General features: G+C 38.3%; 1 protein-coding gene across 1 annotated transcript; it reads right to left on the minus strand.

Annotated features, from left to right (window-relative positions):
- Positions 1 to 1,501: 1,501 nt before the first annotated feature.
- Positions 1,502 to 25,070, minus strand: LOC135073796 (proton-associated sugar transporter A). The gene is made up of 9 exons (XM_063967974.1): positions 24,544 to 25,070; positions 23,380 to 23,642; positions 22,634 to 22,873; positions 20,000 to 20,101; positions 19,402 to 19,646; positions 7,908 to 8,111; positions 7,168 to 7,298; positions 5,025 to 5,199; positions 1,502 to 3,780 (listed from the first exon to the last, which is right to left on the minus strand). Exons 1-9 carry the CDS (start codon positions 24,747 to 24,749, stop codon positions 3,562 to 3,564), a joined length of 1,785 nt encoding a protein of 594 aa, XP_063824044.1. The 5' UTR covers positions 24,750 to 25,070; the 3' UTR covers positions 1,502 to 3,561.
- Positions 25,071 to 25,270: the final 200 nt, after the last annotated feature.

Here is a 25,270-nt window from a genome sequence, read left to right on the forward strand (position 1 = left end):
ATGGAGGTGGTAGAGACTGGAATTACATGAACGTTGGCGATGGTCCAGAGTCAGGTGCGGCCTCCTGCTTCGAGCTTTACCGCTTTTTCCTGAAATATGACTGTCTCGTTATCCAACATCCAGTCTCCCAGACAACCTCATTTTCGAAAAGACGTTCGTAATACTACGTACATATTTAATGGTGCGTCAAATTATGCAGAAGACTGAGGACTATCTATAATCAGTCATTATTATTGGCCTTTTTGTACTATAAGAAAACCTTCGGCCAAGACCTGGGCTGTGTTACAGTCTCTTTAATGGCGCCAAATTGACTGTGCAAATTGACTGCAACATCTGAAGTATTTGTATGAAAACTTCATCATATCAGCCCTCCTCCAAGATCAGAACTCGAAACTTATCAGGTTGCTGCGAGGGTTCAGAGAGGGAGACACCATAATCTCTTAAAGTCTTCACTGCCTCCACTCAGGTTTTCAAGCTTCTGAGCTAGAGCGAGCTCAGTATCAAGATAAGGCGAGTACATCACACAACTTCGACTCACTGACGATATTGTAGTTATGGCTGAGACCTTAGTAGACCTAGGTACAATGCTCCAGAGCCAATAAGACCAATTCTGGCAATAGATTCGCCACCGGAGCCACCGAAATTGCGCCACCGAAATTAAAAATTTGTTACAAAATTCTAATTATAAAGAAAACTATAATTCTGATCAATAATTTCTGTATGCAGATACAACAAAATACCAAACTTGAATCATGTAAAACAATCGTTTAGCATCTAAGTAAGTAGTTTTCACTCATACACTTGTCAGCGGAATTGAAAAATTTTGTATTCCTGTGCCGCTGATACACATATTTTCGTGTCTACTGGAAAAACAATACCAGAAGTCGCAAGTCTTTATAGCCCGATCAGGAGGACACAGCTGAGTGATTCAGGGAAGAAGAACTCTACGTCTCTCAAAGCTTCTTTGGAGAAGTAAGAGAGTGTCGAAATTGAGCCACTGTAATTGCTTTTTCTCGTGGGACATTTTTGAAAGGCTATTTAAAACACTTAAATAATGAATTAAGACATTTCTTTCATATCATTTGGAAGTCTTATTTAATGTATTTTATGACTATATTATTCTTAAATTACTAGAATCCCCGAGAAAGAAGGAATAACACAATTTATGAGTAGAAATAGAGTCAGGACACGCCACCGCTATTAGATTTTGGGTCTTTGAAAATTTTTTCAGCACATAAAATAACTACCTATTGTCCTGAAGACTTTGCTATCGTGTAAAACGCTGTTTAAACTATATACAGAAAAAAATTCATCGCTCTAGTTACATTTCTCCCATCGATTCTCAGCTCCGCCGCGTAAAAAACGTGTTTGGGATATTCACCCATTTCTACGTAATTAAAAAGTCCAATAAAATGACGCAGTTCATTGTCACGAACAAGGGATTCATGCAAGCGTTTAGCTTTAAAATAATTAAACTATGAAATCGTAATAAAACCCATAATTATTTTCTCATCATATCCATTATAATTCGAACCAATTATATTCACATTAATACGTTAATAAATAAGCTTAATATAAGTGTTTTGGTATTGTTTCTTACAGTCATTCTTTACAGTTTAGAAAATAAATATTAATAAAACTAAAGGCTGAGTTGCACCAACTTACTTTCACCGTAACTTTAACAATAACCGGTGCTTTTTGTATAGAGTTTGACAGATTTTTGACGTTTGTCAAAGCTAAAGTAAGATGGTGCAACCCAGCCTAAGTACAATAAGTAGTGTCATGGATTAAGTCAAGTGTTTATCAAATATCTGAAACTTAATTATTATAAAGATCACATTCAGTTCTTTAAATATCAATCATCTATCGATTCTCTATTCACATAGCATGCACACATAGCCTAAGTTGCGTACATTTTATTATATTAATTTGATAATACATAAATATAGGGACATACATACATTTTGCATAACTAAAGCCATAAATCAAGTTAATATTCAACGTGTAAATAGATCATTTAACATTACTTTAAATACAATAACAACAGTCATATCTCTATTTAAATAACATACAAATGTGATAACTAGGACTTATAGTATGTTGTTCCGAAGATCCAATTATACTTAAATAACTTATTTTATTGTCATGTATTCCTTTTGAATGCAAATGTCATGATTTCAAGATCACAATTCATGTCGTCATTATAAAAAGAATGTAGTAAAATCATGTAGAATGACTAACAATCACTCAATATGACTATTTATTATAATAAAATGTAATAGAGTAACTTTGATAAATAAAAAGGACACTACACCTGACATCGGGGTTACAATTTGCACGATAGAAGAAGAAAAAGAATCAAAAAGGAAAGAAATAGAAGGTCTTCTTCAGGAAAATTACGATGGTAAAACCAGCTGAATAAATCACTCTCTCTCTTTATGATTCACCGTAGTCGGATAAAACTTTATAAGTAGTGTACAATCAGCGTCAAATATGTAGTTTGTGACACCCAACGTCAAAACATTGATTTTTCAACCAATGCTTGTCGACAAAAATGTGGACCAGAGGCTCTGGCCCAGAGCTCAAGAAACGCAGTCACTATTGTCAGCCTTTTTATTGATATAAGATTTTAAACTTTCGCGTTCCATTTCAATTAAAATAGTAAGACACGGGTCTTACTATTTTAATACGATAGTGATCTTTAACCGAGATATGTTAATACAAATCAATACTGGTCTTTCGAGCTTTAAGCTGAATACTGTGGCACCTTATATCGTTGTATTAGGAATTATTTTGTAACAACAGAGTAGTTTGACGTACTATACACAATATTTCTCGTTTATCTGAAATTCGATTATTGAAATATCAAGATTCAATTATTTGCATCAAACTGTCCAATATTTTAGAGCCAACTTGACCATAATGACAGGACTAGGTATTAAAGTAGAGTTTTTAATGGTTTTAAGTATTCCAATAAACGCTCCTGCATTGCAAACTTATACGTAGCTGTAGATGGTTTTAAATAATATTGTTATTTTGTAAGTTAAACACTTGAATGAGCCATAAATATTATATTTTTTTAGGTATTATATTTTTTAATTATTTTGTGAGAAAGCTCCATGTTTGGCAAGGATATGGCAACCTAACGTAAACCTGAAAACCATAAAAATAGTTCAAACAAATAACGTAACTCAATTAAATGGGTTACCCCATTATTCACCATTCTCCATGATCACTTTTTGCGAGCATTTAGACATTTTGTAGTACGACCGACTAATGTGGTTTTAGTACATAACAAAGAAGTAAACGCCTTACCTACAACTTAAAAATTATCCATAGCAAATCAGATTTAAACGAGATTACAAATTCAGATTACACGTGATTTTGGTGGCGGTGATATGGTCTTGAGGGCAGCCCTATGATGATAGAGAACAGGAGTTGCACCACGAAGACGCAGTTATGTTTAAATTCAAGCCAATTTGCTAGTACGAACATAGTACAGAATAAAAAAAAATTGACGACCAAACTACAACTTAATCGCAATTATTTAAACTTAAGAGATTACAAATCCAGATATGTGATTTTGGTGGCGGTGACGGCAGCGGCGGCGGCGAGCGCTGCCGCCACCGCTACCACCGCTGCGGTGGTGCCCATGGCCTTGACGGCCAGTCCCATGATGACTGAGACGAGGAGTTGCGCCACGAAGACGCAGCTGCTGACCACGGCTACATCGGTGCCGATACCACGCTCCTGCCCACAACCGCCTCCTGCGTTGTCCCACTGGAATAGAAATAATATGGTGCAATTTACAGGCACGGAAACTACATGGTCCAACTTTTTATGAGAGTAAAAAATCTTATACAGTCAATATTTTTGCTGTCTAGTTTTGAATCTGAGGTAAGTTATACCTAGTTTTGATATTTTGCATCCTATTTGTATTGATCATAGTATCAAGACGTAATTTTAAGCCCATATCAGAGTCACAACTTTTAAAATATTATATGAAACCTGAATTTTAGGATCTTTCCATTAGTCTTCTATGTATTGTATTATTCAGATGCTGGCAGTTATCCTTTCTTTTCTATTAACAGCATTTGAAAGTTTTTTTATATAATTTTATTAGACGTACATAAAACTCTAAATTAAACTGCATCAAACCGTTCAGTACAATGGAAACATCGCCACTATATCGTGTCACGTCAAAATGTTTAGCATTTGCGTTCTTAATTACAGGGCGCGCGTCTTCTTTGATGTGGCATGGAATATGCAGCGCTCTCGATCACAAGGGCATGCCACTTTGCATATTTTATGTGCTTATGAATATCAGAAACGCTTTCTATTATGGTTTATTCACTATCACTGCTACGGCAGTTAAAGTTGAAGTCCTTAGGTATATCTCGGAAAAAGTTGTTTATTAAGTAAAAAATAAATGTTGGTTTTCGAAGTGGGTTTTATTTTATTTCAATTGTTTGTAGGCTCAAAAAATAATTTAAAATCTGAAGAATTTGTAATGACGATTTTAAGTTTGAGGATGATGATGATGATTCATTAGAGCGATTTCGGCCATGGCGTGGCGACCTCTTTGACTCCTGTCTTGGCGGCGCTGGTGCACCCGAAGATGGCTTACGTAGCCGATCTTCGCGGCAAACCCCCTCGCACATTGAAGGCATCTGAGCATTTTTTTTATTTTTTATTTTTGAAAAAGATTATTAGCAATTTGTATTGCCCAAATTACTAATAGTCCCATTAGCCCCTCGTGGTAAGCTAAATAAGCTTGTGTTACGAGTGGGCTCACCACAATAGTCGAGCGGCGGTGTGATTCGAACCCGCGTTCCTCGGATCTCGAGTCAGCCACTCCGACCTCTTCACCATTCGGCTATCGTGGCATTAAAACTCTACTGTCATCCTACCGTGCCGCTTCGCGTGAATATGCGTGAACAGCAGCAGGTACGACATAAAGTAGAATAAGTAACTCTGTCGTTACGACATCAATACAAGTTGTAGAGAAAAGAAATATATCTTACCGTCCCTGTCGCGTGGTAGTGCGCTACTAGCAAGTAAGGCATGGTGAACAGCGTGGAGTACATGACGCCGGCCGTCCAGCTGAACAGCAGTACAGCTGCGCGTGCGCGGATGGCACACAGCAGGAACATTCCGCAGCTGTACGTGCAGAGACCCCCCACGTACACCTTCTTGGCTCTGGAAGAGATAAACGTAGGGTTTTGAGGGTTGAAAAAGTAATGTCACGAAAGGTACTCGACATTAGACACTGGATATTCTACCTGTTTCTAGTAAAAAGATCACTAAACGTGTATTGATACAGTTTTAGGTCATCCCGCGTGCCCTATATCAATAGTGCATGGTGCTTAGGTTGTTTGTTTTTATAACAAAGCAACTATACTATTTGTTATTTATGTTTTCGCTGCAGGGCTCGATCCTCTCTAATTTAACATGTCGGATTTAGCAAACTCTACCCTGGCTGACAACTAGACGGGTTGGGCAGGCATAACTGTTTACCATGGAAGAATTACCGCCTAAATATTTCTTTGTATTATATTACTTTACAATTTTGACTATTTTCGCTTCATTTGCTTAATACGCATTTCACATGCCAGGAAATCTCTCGCAGTAGTGATTAGCGTTAGAGTATTGATTTTAAATCAGTTGAAGCCACAGAAGTGTCAGCTGGGAAACGGCTGAAAGTCAAGGGCCGTCTGATCTCATTACTGATAGGAAATAGTGAGTCGCAGTCAAGTTGAAGGGCTAGGTGGGATGACCGATACCTGCATGCAAAGTCAAAATACTGCGACTTGACACTACCCAACAGACTTCAACGAACTTTTTTGTTTTTTAAAGTCTTACAAACGCAGACTTCTTGCGGTCAAATGCCTGCCTTGTCTAGCATAAATAAAACTTACAAATTAGGCACGTATTTTTTTGTTGAATTTTCTTTACACTCCCCTAAATAATTAGTGTGATAGATGAAGCTCTAATGCCCGTTTTCACCATCAATCCCAAATTTTTAAGTGACCCCTATTGGTAACACATAACAGGAATTTTGTTTTCATAGGGGTCACTTAAATTTAAGAATTGATAGTGAAAACGGGCATAATAAATACTGACTTCGAAAATAAGCAGGATAATTTCAAACCCGTATATTTTTTATGGCTCTACCAAGTAACTCAATCTTATAAATTCGAACAATAACTAGACAATATTTTAAAAGTGATTACAAGAAATCAAATCGTCTTATCTTATTTATTAATGGTTATAGGTGATCAGGTTCAATTGGCTCTACCTAAAGAATTTAAAATTAAATGCAGTGATTCGAGACAAAGGCATTAAATTTTATCTTAATGAATTATCGTTAAGGACACTGGTATAAGTAATTGCTTGCGTTAAAAATCTTGAAAATAGGTATACAACAGTAAGTGGTGTGGTCATTCAATACCTTTTAGGGTATTCAAATTACCGATTCTTTTGTATGTCTTCATGGTACAGATTTAAATATCCGACAATTCATATGTTTTATTGTTATGTTTGTCTGTTTTCAGAGATAATTTACAAATACGAAGTTGTTTTTAATAGATTTATACTATCGAGCAACCTTTTTGTAATTAACAACTATTATGACTAAAAATTAAAACAGAAACTAATTAAACACATGGGAATGCTTCAACAGCATTGATTAGTTTGCTTAACTTTCTATTCCACTCTATGCATTATCATCATCATCATCAATCAACCGTCCGTTTGAAAGCTTTCCATGTTAACTAAGTAGGTACTTAAGTTCTTTGGAAAAAATTGTCACTAACGCTTAATCTGCCCAACTGTAGGTACCCATGGATAGATAATGATGTCTATGATGGAGACAATGAAAATATTGTATGGGTATAGCTAGCGCTACAAATTATATCTATCTACTTGGATATCTTAGGGACTACACATCAAACAGAACGGGCAGCAGCGCTCTCTGAAAAACATCAATCTTTTAAACTGCGATCTCCAACCCGCCTGCCAAGCGTGGGGATTATGGCAAAACCCTCCACTGTAGTGGAGGAGGCTCATAGTCCAGCTCCTCTGCTGGACTATGTAAAGGGCTGTTGATGATGGGAATCTGTCTACGCCTAAGCGGAAAAGGGAATATTTTGTAGTACTCAGACTTACCCAAAGCGCTTGATGAGTTTCTCAATGACGGTGGAGTAGCAGGCACAGGAGAGCGAGTACATGGCCATGCCCCAGCATCCGAAGCGGACGCCGGCCTCGTAGTCCACGCGGCTCTCCGAACCCACCGGCGCCTGAAGAGTTTGTACAAGCAATTTAACGTCGACGACATTTTCTAAAGACTTATTGCGATATCGAACGGGTTTCGTGGGTGCGCAAAGTAGTTTTTCTTGAAAAAAATTCTTGTATAAAATAATCATATTTGCAAATATACACAACGCATACATAATTGAAATACCTAAGTGGATTCGAATTCCATCAATTCTTAAGTACTACTCGTAACACTCAAACTCCTACTTAAATAATATCTACAGGACGTGAAAAACATCGCAGGTACGTGATTTGACTAAAAGGACCCATGTAGGCGTATTTGCACTATACTCGTAGTAACGTTTCCCACAGGTTCGCAAGATAAATCCTCAATTTAACTTCATTTTGCAATTAAAGATAGGTTTACACAAGATAAGTGATCAATACATTCAAGAACTACGTAGCCAATGTCAATTGGCTTCATTTGTTAGAAAAAATATCAGTTTCTCGCCCATATTCACATGGAACTATTGTATAAGTAGAGCTCTGTGATTGGTTCATGTGTCACCCTGTGCGTCCGCGCACACTGTGAGACCTCATAGTAGTGTTTGTGAATACGGGCATCTATTGCGGACTAATATCAAAATACTTACAGCGGGATTTCCTCCAAACACAGCCTCCCCAACGAAATCAGTGAAGTACAGCGAGTAGCACACATGGGCCATCCAACAGAAGAGGTTGGTTAGGCATACCACGCGAAGGGAGGCTGGCATCATGACGATGGACTTCAGGTAGTGGGCGAGGGTCAGAGACTGCGCGTGCGTCGCTTCTGGTATCGGGACGGATGGAGTTCCGGTCTGTAAAGGAGCGAAAAGTGTTCCTTAAGTCTTCAATATATTTTTAACTGACATCAAAAAGAAGGAGGTTCTCAATTCGGTTGAGAACTTCCACCAAAAAGTAAGGGTAAATCGTAAAAAAACCTTCATAATTCCTGAGGATACCGGGTGAAGCTCGCTTCCACCTTCGGCCTGATCGTCACTTACCATCAGGTGAGATACAAGCCAAGAGCTTCCTCGTTGTGGATAAAAAAATACAAACTTCGATCTAGAGCTAGACAATTGTTAACTTTTAAGTTATACCTACTTAATTTGATAGGTTACCATTTGAACCATTAGCAGGTTAATTTTTCAAAAAACCAGCTCGTAAGTAAATTTTTAATAGTGACTAATACCTAATACCTACTATTACTTACGTATTGCATTTGAAAGTATAATGAAATGACGCATAAAAACTCGTAGACAACTAAAAATCTAGTCTTTTCCACCAACATAATGTTGCGATTATCAGAACGTAAAATGTTTAATTGATTAATTACTATTCGGTTTACTTTTTAAAAGACGTAGTAAGTACTGTAACACTTTATGTAAGAGATTACATTTAACAAAGTTCTTGGGATGTGTTTTTATCATATTAAATTTGCACACTGAAGAAATACCTACGCTGTGATCAGTCATGTTATTAATAGTATCAAGGTTTTTGATATTACATGAAAAATAAAGGAAATCGTATGCATTTATGTAAAGTAGATAGATAACTGTAACATTATCTGTCAAATCTGAAATCTAAGGACATGATAAACCTGTAAAAGTAAAATAGATATGTGTGAAGAAATGCTTTAAGGAAAATCATTTGCACCATCACTGTTTGTTAGTTTACGTTTACTAAAACTGCGTTCTGTTATATCCGGTATTTGCATCCCTTATTGCTGCCCTGGCCGCCCATCCCGCCATGTCAGCAGTTTGGGATCCAAAGCCATGTCTCTCAGCCTTTCGAGTAGTTAGTCCGTGCTCAGATCCCATAGTAGGCGGTTGCTCCCGGATAATTAATCCGAATTCAAGTTCTAATTAAAAGAAGTTTTTTTTAAAAAGCTAATTTCAATTCCCCGCGTAACATTTTGGTGGCAGCGGTGGGATCCGGAAATCTCCAGTGCCCAAGCACCGCCCCACGGACTCGCTCCGGATTCCTATCCTGAAATAAATAAAAACGTTATCCTTGAAAACTTACCTTGTGCCAGTGAATGTGACAAGTGTAACAAAAAACTTACCGTGATATCGTCGAAGTGCCGTGCTACAAGTCCTACCTAGAACCTTCAGAAGATCGTTTTGTGCTCAAAGAAGAATCCAACTGCATCGTGACCCGTGAACCGCAATCCTTTACCTGTTCTACGAAGTTCTCCAAGCTCCAAGCTGCAAAAGAAAATCCTAGTGAAACTTACCTTTTTCCGTCGTGCTCCGCCGTGACTGCTCGCCGTGTCCTTGAACCTGCAAATAAAAATCCAAGCCATCACTCAAGTTATTCGAAGACCCGTGACCTCGAGCCGCAGTGCGCTTATCGCTCAGGAATGTTCCCGGTCGCCGCCGTCATGTTCTTATCGGTCGCCCACGCAGTCTTCATACTGTAAGTCTTTGGTCATTGTCTAGACTAAGTTTAAATCAGAGTTCAGTTCTTTTTATTGATAAATTTATTTTGTTAGACGTATTGTAAATTGTTTACTGTAAATGTCACCCGATATTTAACAGCTGCATCTGCATTTCTTGAGTTCGTGTTTTAAATTAATTATGCGTAAAGGCTCAAAACCCGAAGACGAAAAACTTACTATCGAGATTCCTGATACGGAACCTACTTTAAGTAGTTCAGACGTGAAATCGCCACTGGTTTCCCCTCGCGTGACAAGAAAAACAGCTGCAGCTCTCGCAATCACAATGTCCGAACTAGAGTTAAACATACTCTTCAAATTTATCAAACCCTATGACGGAAGTAGAGAAACTCTTAATTCATTCCTTGTTAATTGTGACAATGCTTTCGGGCTCGCGTCGGACGCACAAAAATCCATTCTGTTTAAATTTATCCTAAGTCAGCTGCATGGTAAAGCAGAGATTGCCTGCTCAATAAAAGAATTCACATCTTGGGACCAACTGAAAGAGTTTTTAAAGACTCAGTTTAGTGAACGAAAACACTATTCCCATCTATTAACGGAATTACAAGAGAACAAACAAGGTCCTCAGGACACTGTTAGCCAGTATGCCCTCCGCACCGAGACCTGCCTCTCACAACTTTTGACCGAAATATCGTTGTCCAACATCAAGGCCAAGGAATTAGCCGGCCGCACCGCGGCTATGGAAGACCTTGCCCTGCACCACTTTGTAATGGGACTTCATCCCCGAATCTCCAATATCATTAGATGCAAATCCCCTAAATCACTAAATGAGGCCATCAATTACGCTATTTCAGAAGAGCGTATACAACAAACGCTGTACAGGCGTCCACAATCGGATCAAAAGCCAAACAATAATAATACTAATAACAGGTTTAGGGCTGGGCCTTCCAAACCAAATCAAAATTCATCTTTTTCCTCACAAAGACCTTCCAACCCCTCATCACCCTATTCTTATTATACATAAATAATTTATCTGACGTAACAAATCATAAATGTATTCTATTTGCTGATGACATTACAATAATTATAACCACTGACAAAAAAATTAATACAATTAAGGACCACGAAATTGACATAAACAATACTTTACATAATACTATCCAATGGCTTGACAACAATAATTTGACAATTAATCTGAATAAAACTAATTACATACAATTTAATCAATCCAAACACTTACAATATAATTTTAATTTAAATATAAATGTTGGAAATGTAGCAATCAAGAAGGCATCCGAAACAAAATTTTTAGGTATAACAATCGACCAAGACATTAATTGGAAGGCACATGTAGATGATCTCTGTATAAGAATCAATCGGTTTGTATATGCATTGAAACAAGTTAGGAAAGTGACTAATATATCAACAGCACTAGTGTCTTACCATGCCTATGTTGAATCGATTCTGCGCTACGGCCTCATAGCGTGGGGAAATAGTACAGATTTTAATAGAGCCTTCATCGCGCAAAAAAAATGTATTAGAGCTATAGCTGGGATACCATCCGACAAATCGTGTAGACCCTTATTTCTAGAGTTTGGTTTGTTACCATTACCGTCTTTGTATATTTTAGAAATATGTACTTTTGTCAAGAAACATTTTACGTTGTTCAAAAGAGTCTGCGATATAAATTTACGAACCCGTAGAGACCCAGATAGACTTGTTCTGGAAGTCATACCTAGATCTGAGAAATATAACCGAAATTGTGTAGCAATGTGTGTTAGAATATATAATAAAATACCAAAAAGTATAAAAACATTAAATTCTAGCCAATTTTCAAATAAACTGCGTGGATGGCTTAAAAGTAAAAACTATTATAGTGTCACAGAGTTCCTTAATGACCGAGAGTTTTGAATATAATGATTATGTAACAATATTTGGCACTAATGTATGTACCTTTAACATGACTGGGTTTTTTGGCCCAAAATTAATATTTGCATGCTTCGTGTAAGCAAAACATGACTGAACATTTTTCTGTGTAACATCTGTATATACCGTGTTTTAAGCAAATAAATGTATTCTTATTCTTATTCTTATTCTTATCACAAGGGGCCTCCAACGTTGTCTGTCGTTATTGCAAAATACCTGGTCACGACATCTCGGTGTGCAGGAAACGCGAATATAATAATAACCGTTTCAAGGTCCATCAGAACCCCACTCATAACACTCATCAATCCCCACGTGTGAATTTTCTCGAACAACCTGAAGAGGAGGATGGCCATGACGAAGCCACCTCCTTGGTTGAGCCTTTAAACGAATAGTGGGCTCGCGGCGGTGTCTCGCGAGACCCAGTCTCACAAATCCAATCCAGCCATATGCATCGAATGACACCGTTTCCAAATCCAGGGACCACACGGGTAACCAGCCCCAAAAAAGCGCCCTATCTTCCAAATCCAGGGACCACACGGGTAACCAGCCCCAAAAAAGCGCCCTATCTTCCAAATCCAGGGACCACACGGGTAACCAGCCCCCAACAAGCGCCCTATCCTCTAAATCTAGGGACCACTCGGGTAACCAGCCCCCAACAAGCGCCCTATCCTCTAAATCCAGGGACCACTCGGGTAACCAGCCCCCAACAAGCGCCCTATCGTCTAAATCCAGGGACCACTCGGGTAACCAGCCCCCAACAAGCGCCCTATCCTCTAAATCCAGGGACCACTCGGGTAACCAGCCCCCAACAAGCGCCCTATCGTCTAAATCCAGGGACCACTCGGGTAACCAGCCCCCAACAAGCGCCCTATCCTCTAAATCCAGGGACCACTCGGGTAACCAGCCCCAAACTAACGATCAAATCGTTTCGTCAACAAATCCTGTTAATTCCAAAAATCCTAAAATCCCTATCGTATCCACAGAAATCAGTAAAGTATACGAAGTAAACATAGACACAACTAAAAGATTGTTACCGCATGTGCTACTAGATTCACAAGCCTCAGACATCCCATTATCCTTGTTGGTCGACTCCGGTTCTGCTATATGTTTAGTAAAAGATTCCAGTATACGAAAGAATCTTAAACTCGTCAAAGAATCAATTAAACTCAAGGGTATAGATTCCCACGATGAACCAACCCAGACTGAAGGTCATTTTCAACTCAAACTAAATGTAACAGATAATAAATCCTTGTCATTCAAATTCCATGTTGTTAAAAACATAAATTTGCCCTATGATGGCATCATAGGTTCAGATTTTCTCACCACCTTTGGTTGCAAAATCGATTATACTCATGATATATTAAAAGTAGGCAAATTCGACATAAAATTACACTTTTCAGAGCCATTTTATGTTATTCCACCTCGCACAGAAGCAGTCATAGAGTGTTCAATCCAGAAAACCAACCTCAAGGAGGGTATTATCATAGACCAACATCTGTCCGATGATATTCTGATATCCAATTGTATTGTTAAAATAAAAGACAATAACCGTGTCAATCTAACTATTGCCAATACTTCAGAGACCTTCGCGAATGTCAAAACTAACCTTAATCTTCATGTGGAACCATTACACACCTCTGCATATCCAGTTAACACAAGCATACAAACCACATCCAAGCGAACAGAACAAGTCCTTAACTCACTCAGAACATCTCATCTGAACCAAGAAGAGAGAGATGCTCTCATAGACATCTGCTCACAATACTCTGATATCTTTCATCTGCCCGATGACCAGCTTACATTTACGTCTGCCCTCAGTCACCAAATCAAAACAAACAGCGACATCCCCATTCATACCAAGTCGTACAGATTCCCAGAATACCACAAAAAGGAAGTGGAGACTCAGATTGGTAAAATGCTTGACCAGGGAATCATTGAACCTTCATCTTCCCCTTGGAGTTCACCGATTTGGGTAGTGCCCAAAAAGATGGACTCCCTAGGGCAACGCAAATGGCGAATCGTTATTGATTACCGGAAGCTTAACGACATAACAGTCGGCGAAACTTACCCAATCCCTCAAATATCCGAAATCCTCGACCAGCTGGGAAACAGTAAATATTTCACCACATTAGATCTCACTTCCGGATTTCATCAAATCCTTATCTCCCCAGAGGACGCCCCTAAAACCGCCTTTTCTGTCCCTCAAGGACATTACCAATTCAACAGAATGCCTTTTGGATTGAAAAACGCACCATCCACCTTCCAGAAATTGATGAATAACTGTCTTTCCGGTCTCCAAGGCACGCGATGCTTTGTTTATTTAGACGATATCGTCGTTTACTCTCCAGATCTACCTACGCAAATTAATAACCTCAAAATTGTCTTTGACAGAATCCGCAATTTCAATCTGAAACTTCAACCAGATAAGTGCGAGTTTCTCCGAAAGGAAGTGGCTTATCTTGGCCACATCATTAGCGAAAATGGCGTTAAACCTAATCCCGACAAGACCAAAGCAGTGACAGAATTCCCAACACCCCAATCTCCGAAAGATGTAAAATCTTTCCTTGGTCTTGTCTCGTACTATAGAAGATTCATACCTGACTTTGCAAGACTAGCCAAACCCCTGACTTCTCTCCTAAAAAAGGACACGACATTTAAATGGCAGAATGAACAACAACTAGCTTTTGAGTCCTTGAAGAATAAACTTGTCTCTGCCCCTATTCTAGCCTACCCAGATTTTACACGACCCTTCCTTCTGACGTGTGATGCTTCAAATTACGCAATATCCGCAATACTATCACAAGGTCCTGTAGGACAAGATCGTCCTATTGCTTACGCGTCACGCACCCTGAATAAAGCGGAGTGCAATTATAGTGTAACCGAAAAAGAGTGCCTTGCCGTAATTTTCGGTACCAAGGTCTTTAGACCTTACCTGTACGGTTACCACTTTACCGTTCTCACAGATCACAAACCACTAGAATGGTTATTTAAATGCAAAGATCCAGGATCGCGACTTATCCGTTGGCGTCTAAAATTAGAGGAATTCGAATACGACATTAAATACAAAAAAGGAAAGATTAACACCAATGCAGACGCCCTTTCGCGATTCCCTGTTAACCCAGTCCAACCCGAAAATGCCCTTGCTTCTACTTCCAATGGCGAAGAACCTGCCCAAGAACTGGATCAAGACCTAATGGACTTGTTGGTATCTCCTCCATCATTCGACCCTGATGAAATAGATCTATCAGACCTCCTCGACCTGAATGAAGAGATCCTACCCCTACCTGAAATAGTTCCACCATCTCCAAATACTCGCGATCCAAACGAGGATTCCACACCATTACCCCAACCTGGAATAAGCCCATCTAATAATAACCCCGATGTACCCGAAAACGATACCGAACAACCAGCGACTCCTGACACTCAAACTATCGTTGTACCGACACCACCCACAAACGGTTGCTTAGATTTACCCGACGACGACTATCCTGCCTTCTTAAAGGCTATAGAAAAAAGAGATAAGCATCTCAATACCCTTATCCAAGAACATAACGAGAGCATAACTAAATCTGATTGCAAAATCATTATCCTACCTACCTCTATAGATCTTGATGAATCTAATCCCTTTATACAGGATATTCTCGATAGAATACCCAACAGGTCTGAAATTATAGGAAAAGAGAGAACAGTCAACTCTTTTATCACATTCACATTCGAAAACAAATCGTATTACCTGCTCTTTTTCAAAGTTTATCATTTCGATAAATCAACCTACAAAGACTTATACGAGAGTCTCAGATCTCTTAGAAACGAGCTCATCGTTAACCTCGACGCGCAGAACACCCCAGAAATTGCAATAACAGAATTCAAGAATCCATTTGATACTCACCAATTTACCAAAATCTATAACATGCTCCTTTACCTGTTTCATAATACTGGTATTAACATCCACATATACAAAGACAAAATAGCTTACCCATCACTTTCGGAAATTCCTAAAATCCTCAAAGAAAACCATGATGTTCCAATTGCCGGACATCTTGGCATGAACCGTATACTTAACCGAATCAAAGAAAACTTTTATTGGAAAAACATGCGTAGCGACATCGAATCATATGTAAAAAAGTGCCCTCTGTGCCAGGCCAATAAGGCTCTCAGACAAACAAACCGTGCCCCAATGCAAATCACTAGCACATCCACCGAACCAGGTCAACGAATATCCCTAGATATTGTTGGACCGTTACCCGAAGCTGGACCTGCAAAATTAAAATACATTCTGACTATTCAAGACGATCTCACTAAATTCTCCTCCGCATATCCCATTCGCAGCACTACGGCCGAAGAAACGAGCGAGTGCCTTCTTCACTACATATCAATATTCGGAATCCCCAAAACAATTCTAACAGATCAAGGGACCAACTTTACATCGGACCTGTTTAAAAAGACTTGCGAATTTCTCAAAATAAAAAACCTTTGGGCCTCGCCATACCACCCGCAAACCCAGGGTGCCCTGGAACGGAGTCATTCAACCCTCAAAGAATACCTTAGATCGTTTACTAACGAGGAGCAGACAAACTGGCCCCGTTATACCTATACAGCCATGCTTACTTATAATACAACTGTTCATTCAACAACTCACTTCACACCTTACGAACTGATGTTCGGAAAGAAACCAGTAATTCCGAATTCTATCTACGAAGAATCGTCGGGAGCCACATACCCTGAATATGTTCGGATGCTCCAAAATAGACTGAAGTACTCACGAGAGAAAGCTTTAGATTACCATAAGGCAATCATCAACCGACGCCACGTCACTCATCACTTCGATCAGGTGAAGTTGGCCGACGTCGAAGTAAACCTGTAAATAAATATAATATATTATATTATGTCTTAGAATTAACGTAAATACTTACCTCGAATTCACGTCATATTCGTGCGACAATGTATCCATATAACCTGAAAACAAAAAAATTATATACTTAAATGAAAAAAAAAAATATTATATACTTAAATAAAAAAAAATTATTATATACTTAAATAAAAAAAAAAATATAATATAGATAAAATAGTTACTTACTCTTAGGTTATTAATAATTGTAAAATTATTATTTGCAGTTCAGCTCAAGGTCAATCTCACCAAGATTTCATCCAGCCGATTACCTCAAGTTCAGGCGTCTACTATGATTACCTAGGCAGACTTAAGATAAATAATGGACAGCTGAAAATTGTAATACCGGTAGATATCGCGCATTTTAGGCCACACATGCAAAATATTGAAACTGTTTTCGAAACAACGAAACGATTATGTAATCAAACCCGAATTATAGAAATTGATGCAGAGTGCCGTAACTCATTGCAACCATTAGCAGCCCAATTGCAAGAAATGAAAAGAGAGTATGCGTCCATCTCTCACCTAGTAGACAATAGAACCAAACGTAGTGCATGGATAGGAGGTATAGGGACACTTTTGAAACAGATCTTCGGCTCCTTAGACGAAGATGATGGTTTGAGGTACGATGAAGCAATAGCATCATTGCAAAACAACGAAAAGAAGTTAGCCTCGCTTATGAAAGAGAATATCCTGATCACCAGTTCTACTTTAAAATATTATAATAACACCCTACATAAGATAAAAAGCAATGAAGCTAGCCTTGCTGAAGCTATCGACAAGCTCTCTACAAATATAAAAAACATAACTGAAATCACTAATGGACTACAAATACGCGCTAGTGTAAATGAAATACTTAGTATCCTAGAAACGTCAATACTTACCTTGTCATTCCAGCTTGAAGACATAACTAATGCCATTCTATTCAGCAGTCAAAACATCCTACACCCCGCGATAATAACACCAAGTCAATTACATCAAGAGCTTGCCGATAACTACAGGCATTTGCCTAGCGACCTTGAACTGCCTGTAACATTAGACATTAATTCTGTATATCTTATTTTTAACATTTCTAAGTTAGTATGTTATTACTTTAAGGATAAGATCATATTTGTGTTGCAAGTACCGTTAGTTAACACTAAAGAATATGTATTATTTCATACTATTGCACTTCCTACACCATATGAACCCAAGGAACCGAACTCTTTTAGCCTGATCATACCTGATCATAAATACATTGCAATGACCAAAGACAAATCTCATTATTGTACTTTTGACAACCTGAAAATCTGCAAATCCGTAGGCTCAGAAGACTTTGTATGTAATATCGAAAACCTGTATTCCACAGAGGCAAGGACGACCTGCCAAAGTGAATTATTAGCGAAAGTAATTAATAAAAAACCAGTACAGTGTGAATCTAAAATTATATTTGGAAAATTGGACATTTGGAAACCATTGTCAAATAACAAGTGGATCTTTATACAATCAGAACCTAACAAGATTTCAATAGACTTTCATAATGCAGAATTATATGAAACAAGTATTATTGGTACAGGCTTAGTCAGTATCCCCAAGGATTGCATTGGCTATTGTAAAAGCACGACGCTAATTCCAAAATACAATGTTTTAAATATCACATCACCAATCAATCACGTGCCAGATTTTAATTTGATCAACGATACTTGTTGTAACATAAATAAATTAAATGATGTAAGGGATAATGTGTCCCCTATCCACCTACATGACATAGATTTGGACGATTTTAATTCCGAAAACAAAAATAAAATAAAATCTCTTCTAGACGACTTAAAAAGCATCGAACACCCGCCAAATCCACATATTGTTAAATATGGGACACACTATTCCATTATCATAATCCTAATGTTTATTGCTATAATTGCTACATTATGTTATTGTACCGCTAAGCGACTATTTTGTAAATCCGGAAGCAATCGTCCCTTTAAATTTAAAATCAACCTAAATAGACCTTCATCCCAAACACCCCCCGAAACACTAGACAGTACAGACAGACAGGACCCTAACAATTTTGATATAGAAATGACCAGCCCTGTTGCCCCGCTCAGAACCAAAATTTAACAGAGACTTGGAGTCTTCAACCCCAAGTCTCCTCTAGAAGGGGGAGGTGTTATATCCGGTATTTGCATCCCTTATTGCTGCCCTGGCCGCCCATCCCGCCATGTCAGCAGTTTGGGATCCAAAGCCATGTCTCTCAGCCTTTCGAGTAGTTAGTCCGTGCTCAGATCCCATAGTAGGCGGTTGCTCCCGGATAATTAATCCGAATTCAAGTTCTAATTAAAAGAAGTTTTTTTTAAAAAGCTAATTTCAATTCCCCGCGTAACAGTTCGTTGATATCTTTAGGACATTTAAATTTTGACCTTATAGGTACTTACCTTATTTTTCGACATGACTAAATACGTTATTTTTTGACAAAGATTTTTGTAACCATCAATATTGATAGCAGACGAGGCGAAGAAAATCGGCAAGACTTGGAGCGACATCAACGCGATGGAGGACTGCCCCCTTAGACAAAACGCACTTTTTGATCGAATCGAAAATCGAATCCGTCAAAACTCCATACAAAAAAGGGGCTTTTCGACCACTTTTCGACTGGTTTGCGATTATAATTTGCACTTTGTCTAGACCCACTGTTGTAGACGCCCTCTGCCCCATCAAGTGGACATAGAACATTAATCACCAACACAATTTTGATAGGAAAGCATGACATAGATAATATAATAGGTACTTGTGTCGATGGTAAAGTAAAACTAATTGAACCCGGAGCTGGTAACATCTTCGATCAATGTTTTTCCTGTCAAAACTTTTGACGTTCTAAAAGACAACAACAAAATTAATGCAGAATAAAATTAATAGTTACCTCTGGCGGGTTCAAAGACCCATAAGTGGCGTTCTTCTTCATGGTACCCTTCTCAGGTCCCTCATCCCCAGCGTCGAAGCTCTCCTGGTTCCTTTCAGTCTGAGCCAGCTTCCTGAACTCGTCTTGGTAGTTCAGCTCCTCTAAAGGAATCTCCTTGAAGCTGGTCACGGTAGCAGAGACGCAAAAGATGAAGATGATGGTGATGAGAGAGAAGACTGCTCTGACGTGGCCGCCGAACAACTCGCCTGGAATTGAGATTATTGACACGGTTTCAAAATCGTTATGATTTAGGAAATAAATCACAATCAGTAGTAATAAAAACGTCACCGTGAATCAGACTCCATCAAAGGTTGTCAAGTGAGTTAAATATTCTTGAAATCTTTTATGAAGAAATCAACCTTTTTATCGTCGTATAGAGAAAGATGGCATAGGACGGTATAGGATTTCCATTTAATTGCAAGGAGTTAACTCCATAACAGCTTTTTATCTAGTGGCTTCTACTTTACCAGTTTTTTACAAAAGATACAGCTTTTTCAATGTAATTAGTAACTCTCTATAAAAATTCAGTAAAAATATAAATAACGGCGAGTATTTTTACCTAATCGTGTCTCGTCCCAGTTGATTCCTCCTAATGCATACCCGAAGAACCCTCCCAGGCCCGCCATCACTGTGAAGGTACTCAGACCCTTGGCATGATCCTCTGCAATAAACAAAGTCAATGTTAAAATTTAGTTCCATATCAAACTGCAGGTAAATATTTTCAGTAAGAAGAAATTTAAATGTAGACCATATCTTTCTCTTTCCCGGTGCACTAACATTTTACGACATAAAATGCTTAAAAATGACTCAAATCATAACACCTATAATCAGATAGTCATACATCAAACACTTCTCTTTAGAGTAAGTAAATAATTTCAACAGTAGCCACGTTTGATTACATAAATTGTCCTATATAAATTAAAGAATAACAAGTCAAACATTTTCTCAAATATTGTCCATAATCACCTCTTCTCGCAAGTGTGTTGAAGATTTGCAAAACAAATTAGTTTTGGAATTAGGTCCTTATCAAATGTGTCTTCTTCAATATAAAAGAGCATGTGAGTAAATGTTAGGTATATTTGCTCACGGTTCCAACAAATTCTTATCAGAAAAAACAATTTCCAGTTTTTAAAATCTCGTAGCGCAGACAGACATGTACCTTACAAGTTACAAGTTTGTTTTTACAAGTATTGTAGTAAGTAATACGTTTCTAGTGTCATGGTTGAATGCTACCTCATGTGCCAGGTCATAAGTATCATATTTCTTTCCAACACCAGACTTGGTGTCTAGTGCAGGAATATACTAGATTTGTCTCAAGGTCTCTTGTTTTAACGCCTATTAAATTTATGTTAAGTGGTCATCAGTCGTTTGTTACAGTTCCTTTTGAAATAAATCAAATTATTCGAGCATTATCTAGTCTGCCAGTCATGGCTTCCGGCAGATTTCTTTCATCAGTGTTTTTCTAATCTCTTTGAAAAGTCTGATTTTAGATTGTACCTATCTACAGTGCTTTAGATTCGTCTACTCATCATAATATATTTGTCGATTCACGGTGTTCTCTCAAGATAAATAATTCTGTTTCAATAAGTCCGCAGAATTTATTTACCCGAAGTAGCTACAGTATGAGCAAACAATACATGGTTATCACCTCTGTAAGCAAAACGATGTAACATATCTCATAGACTAAGAGCTAGTGAACGCCAGACCTACGTTATAAATACCAAACTTCCTGTTTGGCCATGGTTCTTAGCTATGTTGGGAGCATGCGCTGACAAACTTTCAGCCTTTATAAAATAACGTAGGTCTGGCGTTCACTAGCTTTTAGTCTACCCGTATTTTCGTGACGATTTGAACTTGGACGTCACTGGTTTTTTTATTTAGATCAAAGAAGGAAGCCATTAACAATCTCTGTGTAAAATAATCTAATTTTACTTTAAGTTTCTTTCCATGCCTACAACCGATCAATCTCGTTTAGACATCCATGAAGCTACAAAAGTTATCTACTACCATTCTAAAAATAATTTTGACGTCACTTGTAGTTGCGGTATGTGCCTCGGAAAAGCCAAAACCATTCACCAACAGAGCAGAGATAAATCAATCACAGAGGTGACAGAGATAACCATGTTTTTCGGCACTGAAGACTCCAGAGTCACATGCTCCGAATTACTGTTGTTTAATTGAAATAACTTACAAAGTGGGTGAAGGATACACAAAGTCTTATGAAACTCGTTAATTTTATGTAATCATTGTGACAAATTTATGATTAAAGTAAATTTTAACATGTAAAAATTAAGTTTAATATGTATAACATTGTCACAATGATTTGGTTTGGATAGCAAGAGCCTAAAAATTATATCTACTTAAAATCTGAATCTCATTCTAACTTAGAAGGGTAGGAAAAAATAGGTACTGTTGATGGAAATCACCATAATTGACAAGACTGCATCATTATATCGCTTTAACTGATTCAATTTTCACTGTTGCTGTTAGCTACTAAGCTTTCAGCTGATTTTTTATTAGATTTATTTACAGCTGAATTTTAAAAATAACTAGGAGATCTGAGTAATTGTAATACGTTTTCCTTACATTCATCACCGTAACCTAATTACTCTGAATGATATCGTAATAACTATAGGAAACACTTAGAGGCACTCGACAGGAGCAGGTAGAGATTATATTGATACAAGTCTATTTTGAGAACTTGTTTAGTTCGAGCACTCGAACCTGTGATAAAGGCACGAATCTATTCACACGCACTAAGCACGTTGTTCACCTTTTAGTAATTAAAGACAGTTACATTAATTAGATTAGATATACTGACGGATACTGTCACAAAACTGTTAAAGTGTCCGAAATTCCATAGTTTTGTCTATTTCAATAACAAAGTCTAGCCAGATCATGGGGAAATTATCCGTTTGCTTATGGTAAACTAGAGATTAAGGTGGTGTACCTACGAGTACATTGAATGCGAAATGACCTGGTGATGATGATTGAGGTGCAAATAGATAAAATATGTATAAATCACGTGACACACTAATTTGAAAGAAAGTAGACTTTATGGACGCTCGTAAATCATGTGAAACTTAAATCAGATAAACAAATGACGGTGACCTTAGCATAAATAAAACCAGGCCACAGTCGGACGGGAGCGAAGTCACACTTTTATTTGATGTCGAAAACAAACAGATCTGACCTGGTACTGTCACGTCCAGCAGATAAGCCCTGGCCGGGCTTTGGCAGGCGTCAGCATCGAAGTCCAGGAAAACAGTTCCCAGGACTGTGAAGAGGACTCCCCAGGGGTGATAGTTCGTCCTCTCTTCTTCCAAGGCTGAACTCCGAGGGCCCAAGACTGAGGGCACTCCAGTTTGGTTTGTGGGTCGCTCGTCACCAAGCGCGTAGCCTATCGCCTCCCCATTTGGCACTAAGATTAAACCTGTGACAAAGAACGATCGGTGTTGTGACATGACATAATAAAGCCAAAAGTTGATATTTAAGATTTTAACTTGTCAGCCCAAAAAACGAATTTGACTTGACGAAAACGTGACCGAAAACGTGAAGACACTGGTATTCCGAAATAGATCTGTTATATTTCACTGTCAGATAAAAACCTATGAAGTAAAGATTGAGTGCAGAAAAGCATTTATTTTTTTATTAGGTTAAAAAGACAAATTAAACAATATTCTCGTGATCTAGTAAAGCAGTGCGCATTTTGAAAGTTTATATAGGTATTTAGAAAAGAGATAAAAATTGGTATGCATTAGTTTAAAGTAGTCTCATGAAATGAGACGATTCTAAAAATAATTTTATAGTCTCAAAGCTGCCTTTTATTTACTTGTAGGTACTCCTGTTTGATTAGGTACGTCTTTAATGAACCTACAATTTCGAGAAATTCGAAGAGCTCGGGAAAGCTACGAAGCCAGTTAAACAATATATGCTTACCAAGTAAAACTCCAAATGACATTAGCACAATGAAAGGTCTTCTTCTCCCAAACTTTGACTTGCACCTGTCACTCAGCGAACCCAGCAGTGGGGTCATGAAGAACCCAATGAGTGGTGACAATGCCCACACCAGAGTCATCTGTTGGTGAGGCACCCCTATCTGCAGCAGGGTTGGAGACACAAATGCTGTTTCTCCAGCGTACGAGAACTCTATGCCCATCACTGCTGCCGATATACGCATGAGTTCGACGCGGCTTTTCCTCCTTCAGAAAAAAAAACAGAATACTTGTTAATTGAAACCCAAGTAAGTTTTCTTTCGACGTAATAGTAGGCGGCACTAGACTGAGAGTCTATTAAGAAAATCCTCAATATTTGACTCGTAACACTATAACTTTTGAAAACCTTTTTAGACGATATTTTACTATACACATTCAATGAATGTACCTTAATGAAGTAGTTACCGCTCATAAAGATTCTTAAAGCTTTGTCTGCATTAAGTTGCATTTAGATCGCAATATTTCATCAAAAATTGTGATTACGTAACAAAATCTAACGTCATTGTTTTGTGCGAGACATGTGTTACGACTTGTGCCCTAATGTAAACGAGGCTTTAGTAGGTATCACAGGTCTCGCCAACTTTTCGATCAATCGCTGTCAATTTATCAATGAGGAAAATCTAGAAAATTACCTTTGCCCGAGTTACTCCGAGCTCGCATAAAGTGGCTTTCAGAATTCGTGAATTACATTGTATTCAACAAGTAACTGATGGACTGTTGTGGTTTTTCCTATCAATGTTTAATTTGGCATCAACAACGGGTTTTATCGCGACGAGTAGGTTTAAAGTGACAGACTTTTGTTTATGTAAAGAAATTCTTTGGAACAACATCCTGTCTTTCTAATGCGTAATTAAAAGGAAAATTAAAATAATTTAGTATAAAGTACTTATCTATTAATTACTCTTTATAACTGGCAATCTTTATTATTAAAAAAGAAAGTCATAAATGTAACTACGATTCATATTTCCTGAACCAGTTTAATAATCCATAAGTTAATTAGTCCTAAGTAGTTAGATGGTTAATCTTAAACATGGGCCACAATAATAATCAATCAGTACAACAGCAAAACGATCAAGAAATTAAAAGAAATTGTCAAGTCATTACTTACCTAAATAAATCACTGTACGCGCTATCCTGCCAGACCCTTTCCGGAGGCTCGTCCGAGTTGGGGATCCCAAAAAGCGACTCCTTGACCACATCCTTAACCCCTCGGGGGTGCTGCTCCCTCCAGTTGCTCCACCGTTCCTTGTACTTGTCCCGCACACCGTGAAGACGCCCCGTCACACCTTGGTATTCATTTAATTTGTCTGCCATAATTAATACTTCACTTCATAGCTTTATAACTCTACGAAAATACTTTATTTATTCATTATAGGCTCAGTGAGTTTACGAAACTTGGGCGGCAATATTGGTCATTATAAAATTGAATTCAAACATCAGTCTGAGAAATTATAGCGATACAACTTGAAAGAGACCATCACCGCGAGAACTGAAGACAGTTAAAATTTTCAAAAGTTTTCAGTCACTGTTATATCCTCTATATTGTAAGTGAACTTCACTGGACTTCGTTAAGTGTAACAAGCGTTAGTTTGCGGAGCGTGACGATGTTTGCTCGAGGGCAGCGACGGGCCCGGGCGGCGGCGGCGGACTAGCGCGCGCGCCGCCCTCGCCCGCCCAGCGGGCCGAAACGCCGCTCGTAGGGCGCTGGAAGAGACTCGAAGTTTCAATTAATCGACCTCACTTGTTTTTAATTCTTGATATCGTTTATTTTGTTTACAATAAAAATGTACGTCATTTACTTAGGGCTGATTTTTCAATCGTCGTATCCGACGTTA

Source organism: Ostrinia nubilalis, chromosome 8, assembly GCF_963855985.1.
Source record: "Ostrinia nubilalis chromosome 8, ilOstNubi1.1, whole genome shotgun sequence".
Classification (NCBI taxonomy): domain Eukaryota; kingdom Metazoa; phylum Arthropoda; class Insecta; order Lepidoptera; family Crambidae; genus Ostrinia; species Ostrinia nubilalis.

Excerpts from the sequence above, each read along its gene's own strand:
- LOC135073796 (XM_063967974.1), bottom strand. The coding sequence starts at position 24,749 with ATGGCAGACAAATTAAATGAATACCAAGGTGTGACGGGGCGTCTTCAC. Across the intron at positions 20,102-22,633 it reads GCTGGACGTGACAGTACCAG|AGGATCATGCCAAGGGTCTG; the intron begins GTCAGATCTGTT and ends TGTTTATTGCAG. Across the intron at positions 19,647-19,999 it reads CTGGGACGAGACACGATTAG|GCGAGTTGTTCGGCGGCCAC; the intron begins GTAAAAATACTC and ends TCTCAATTCCAG.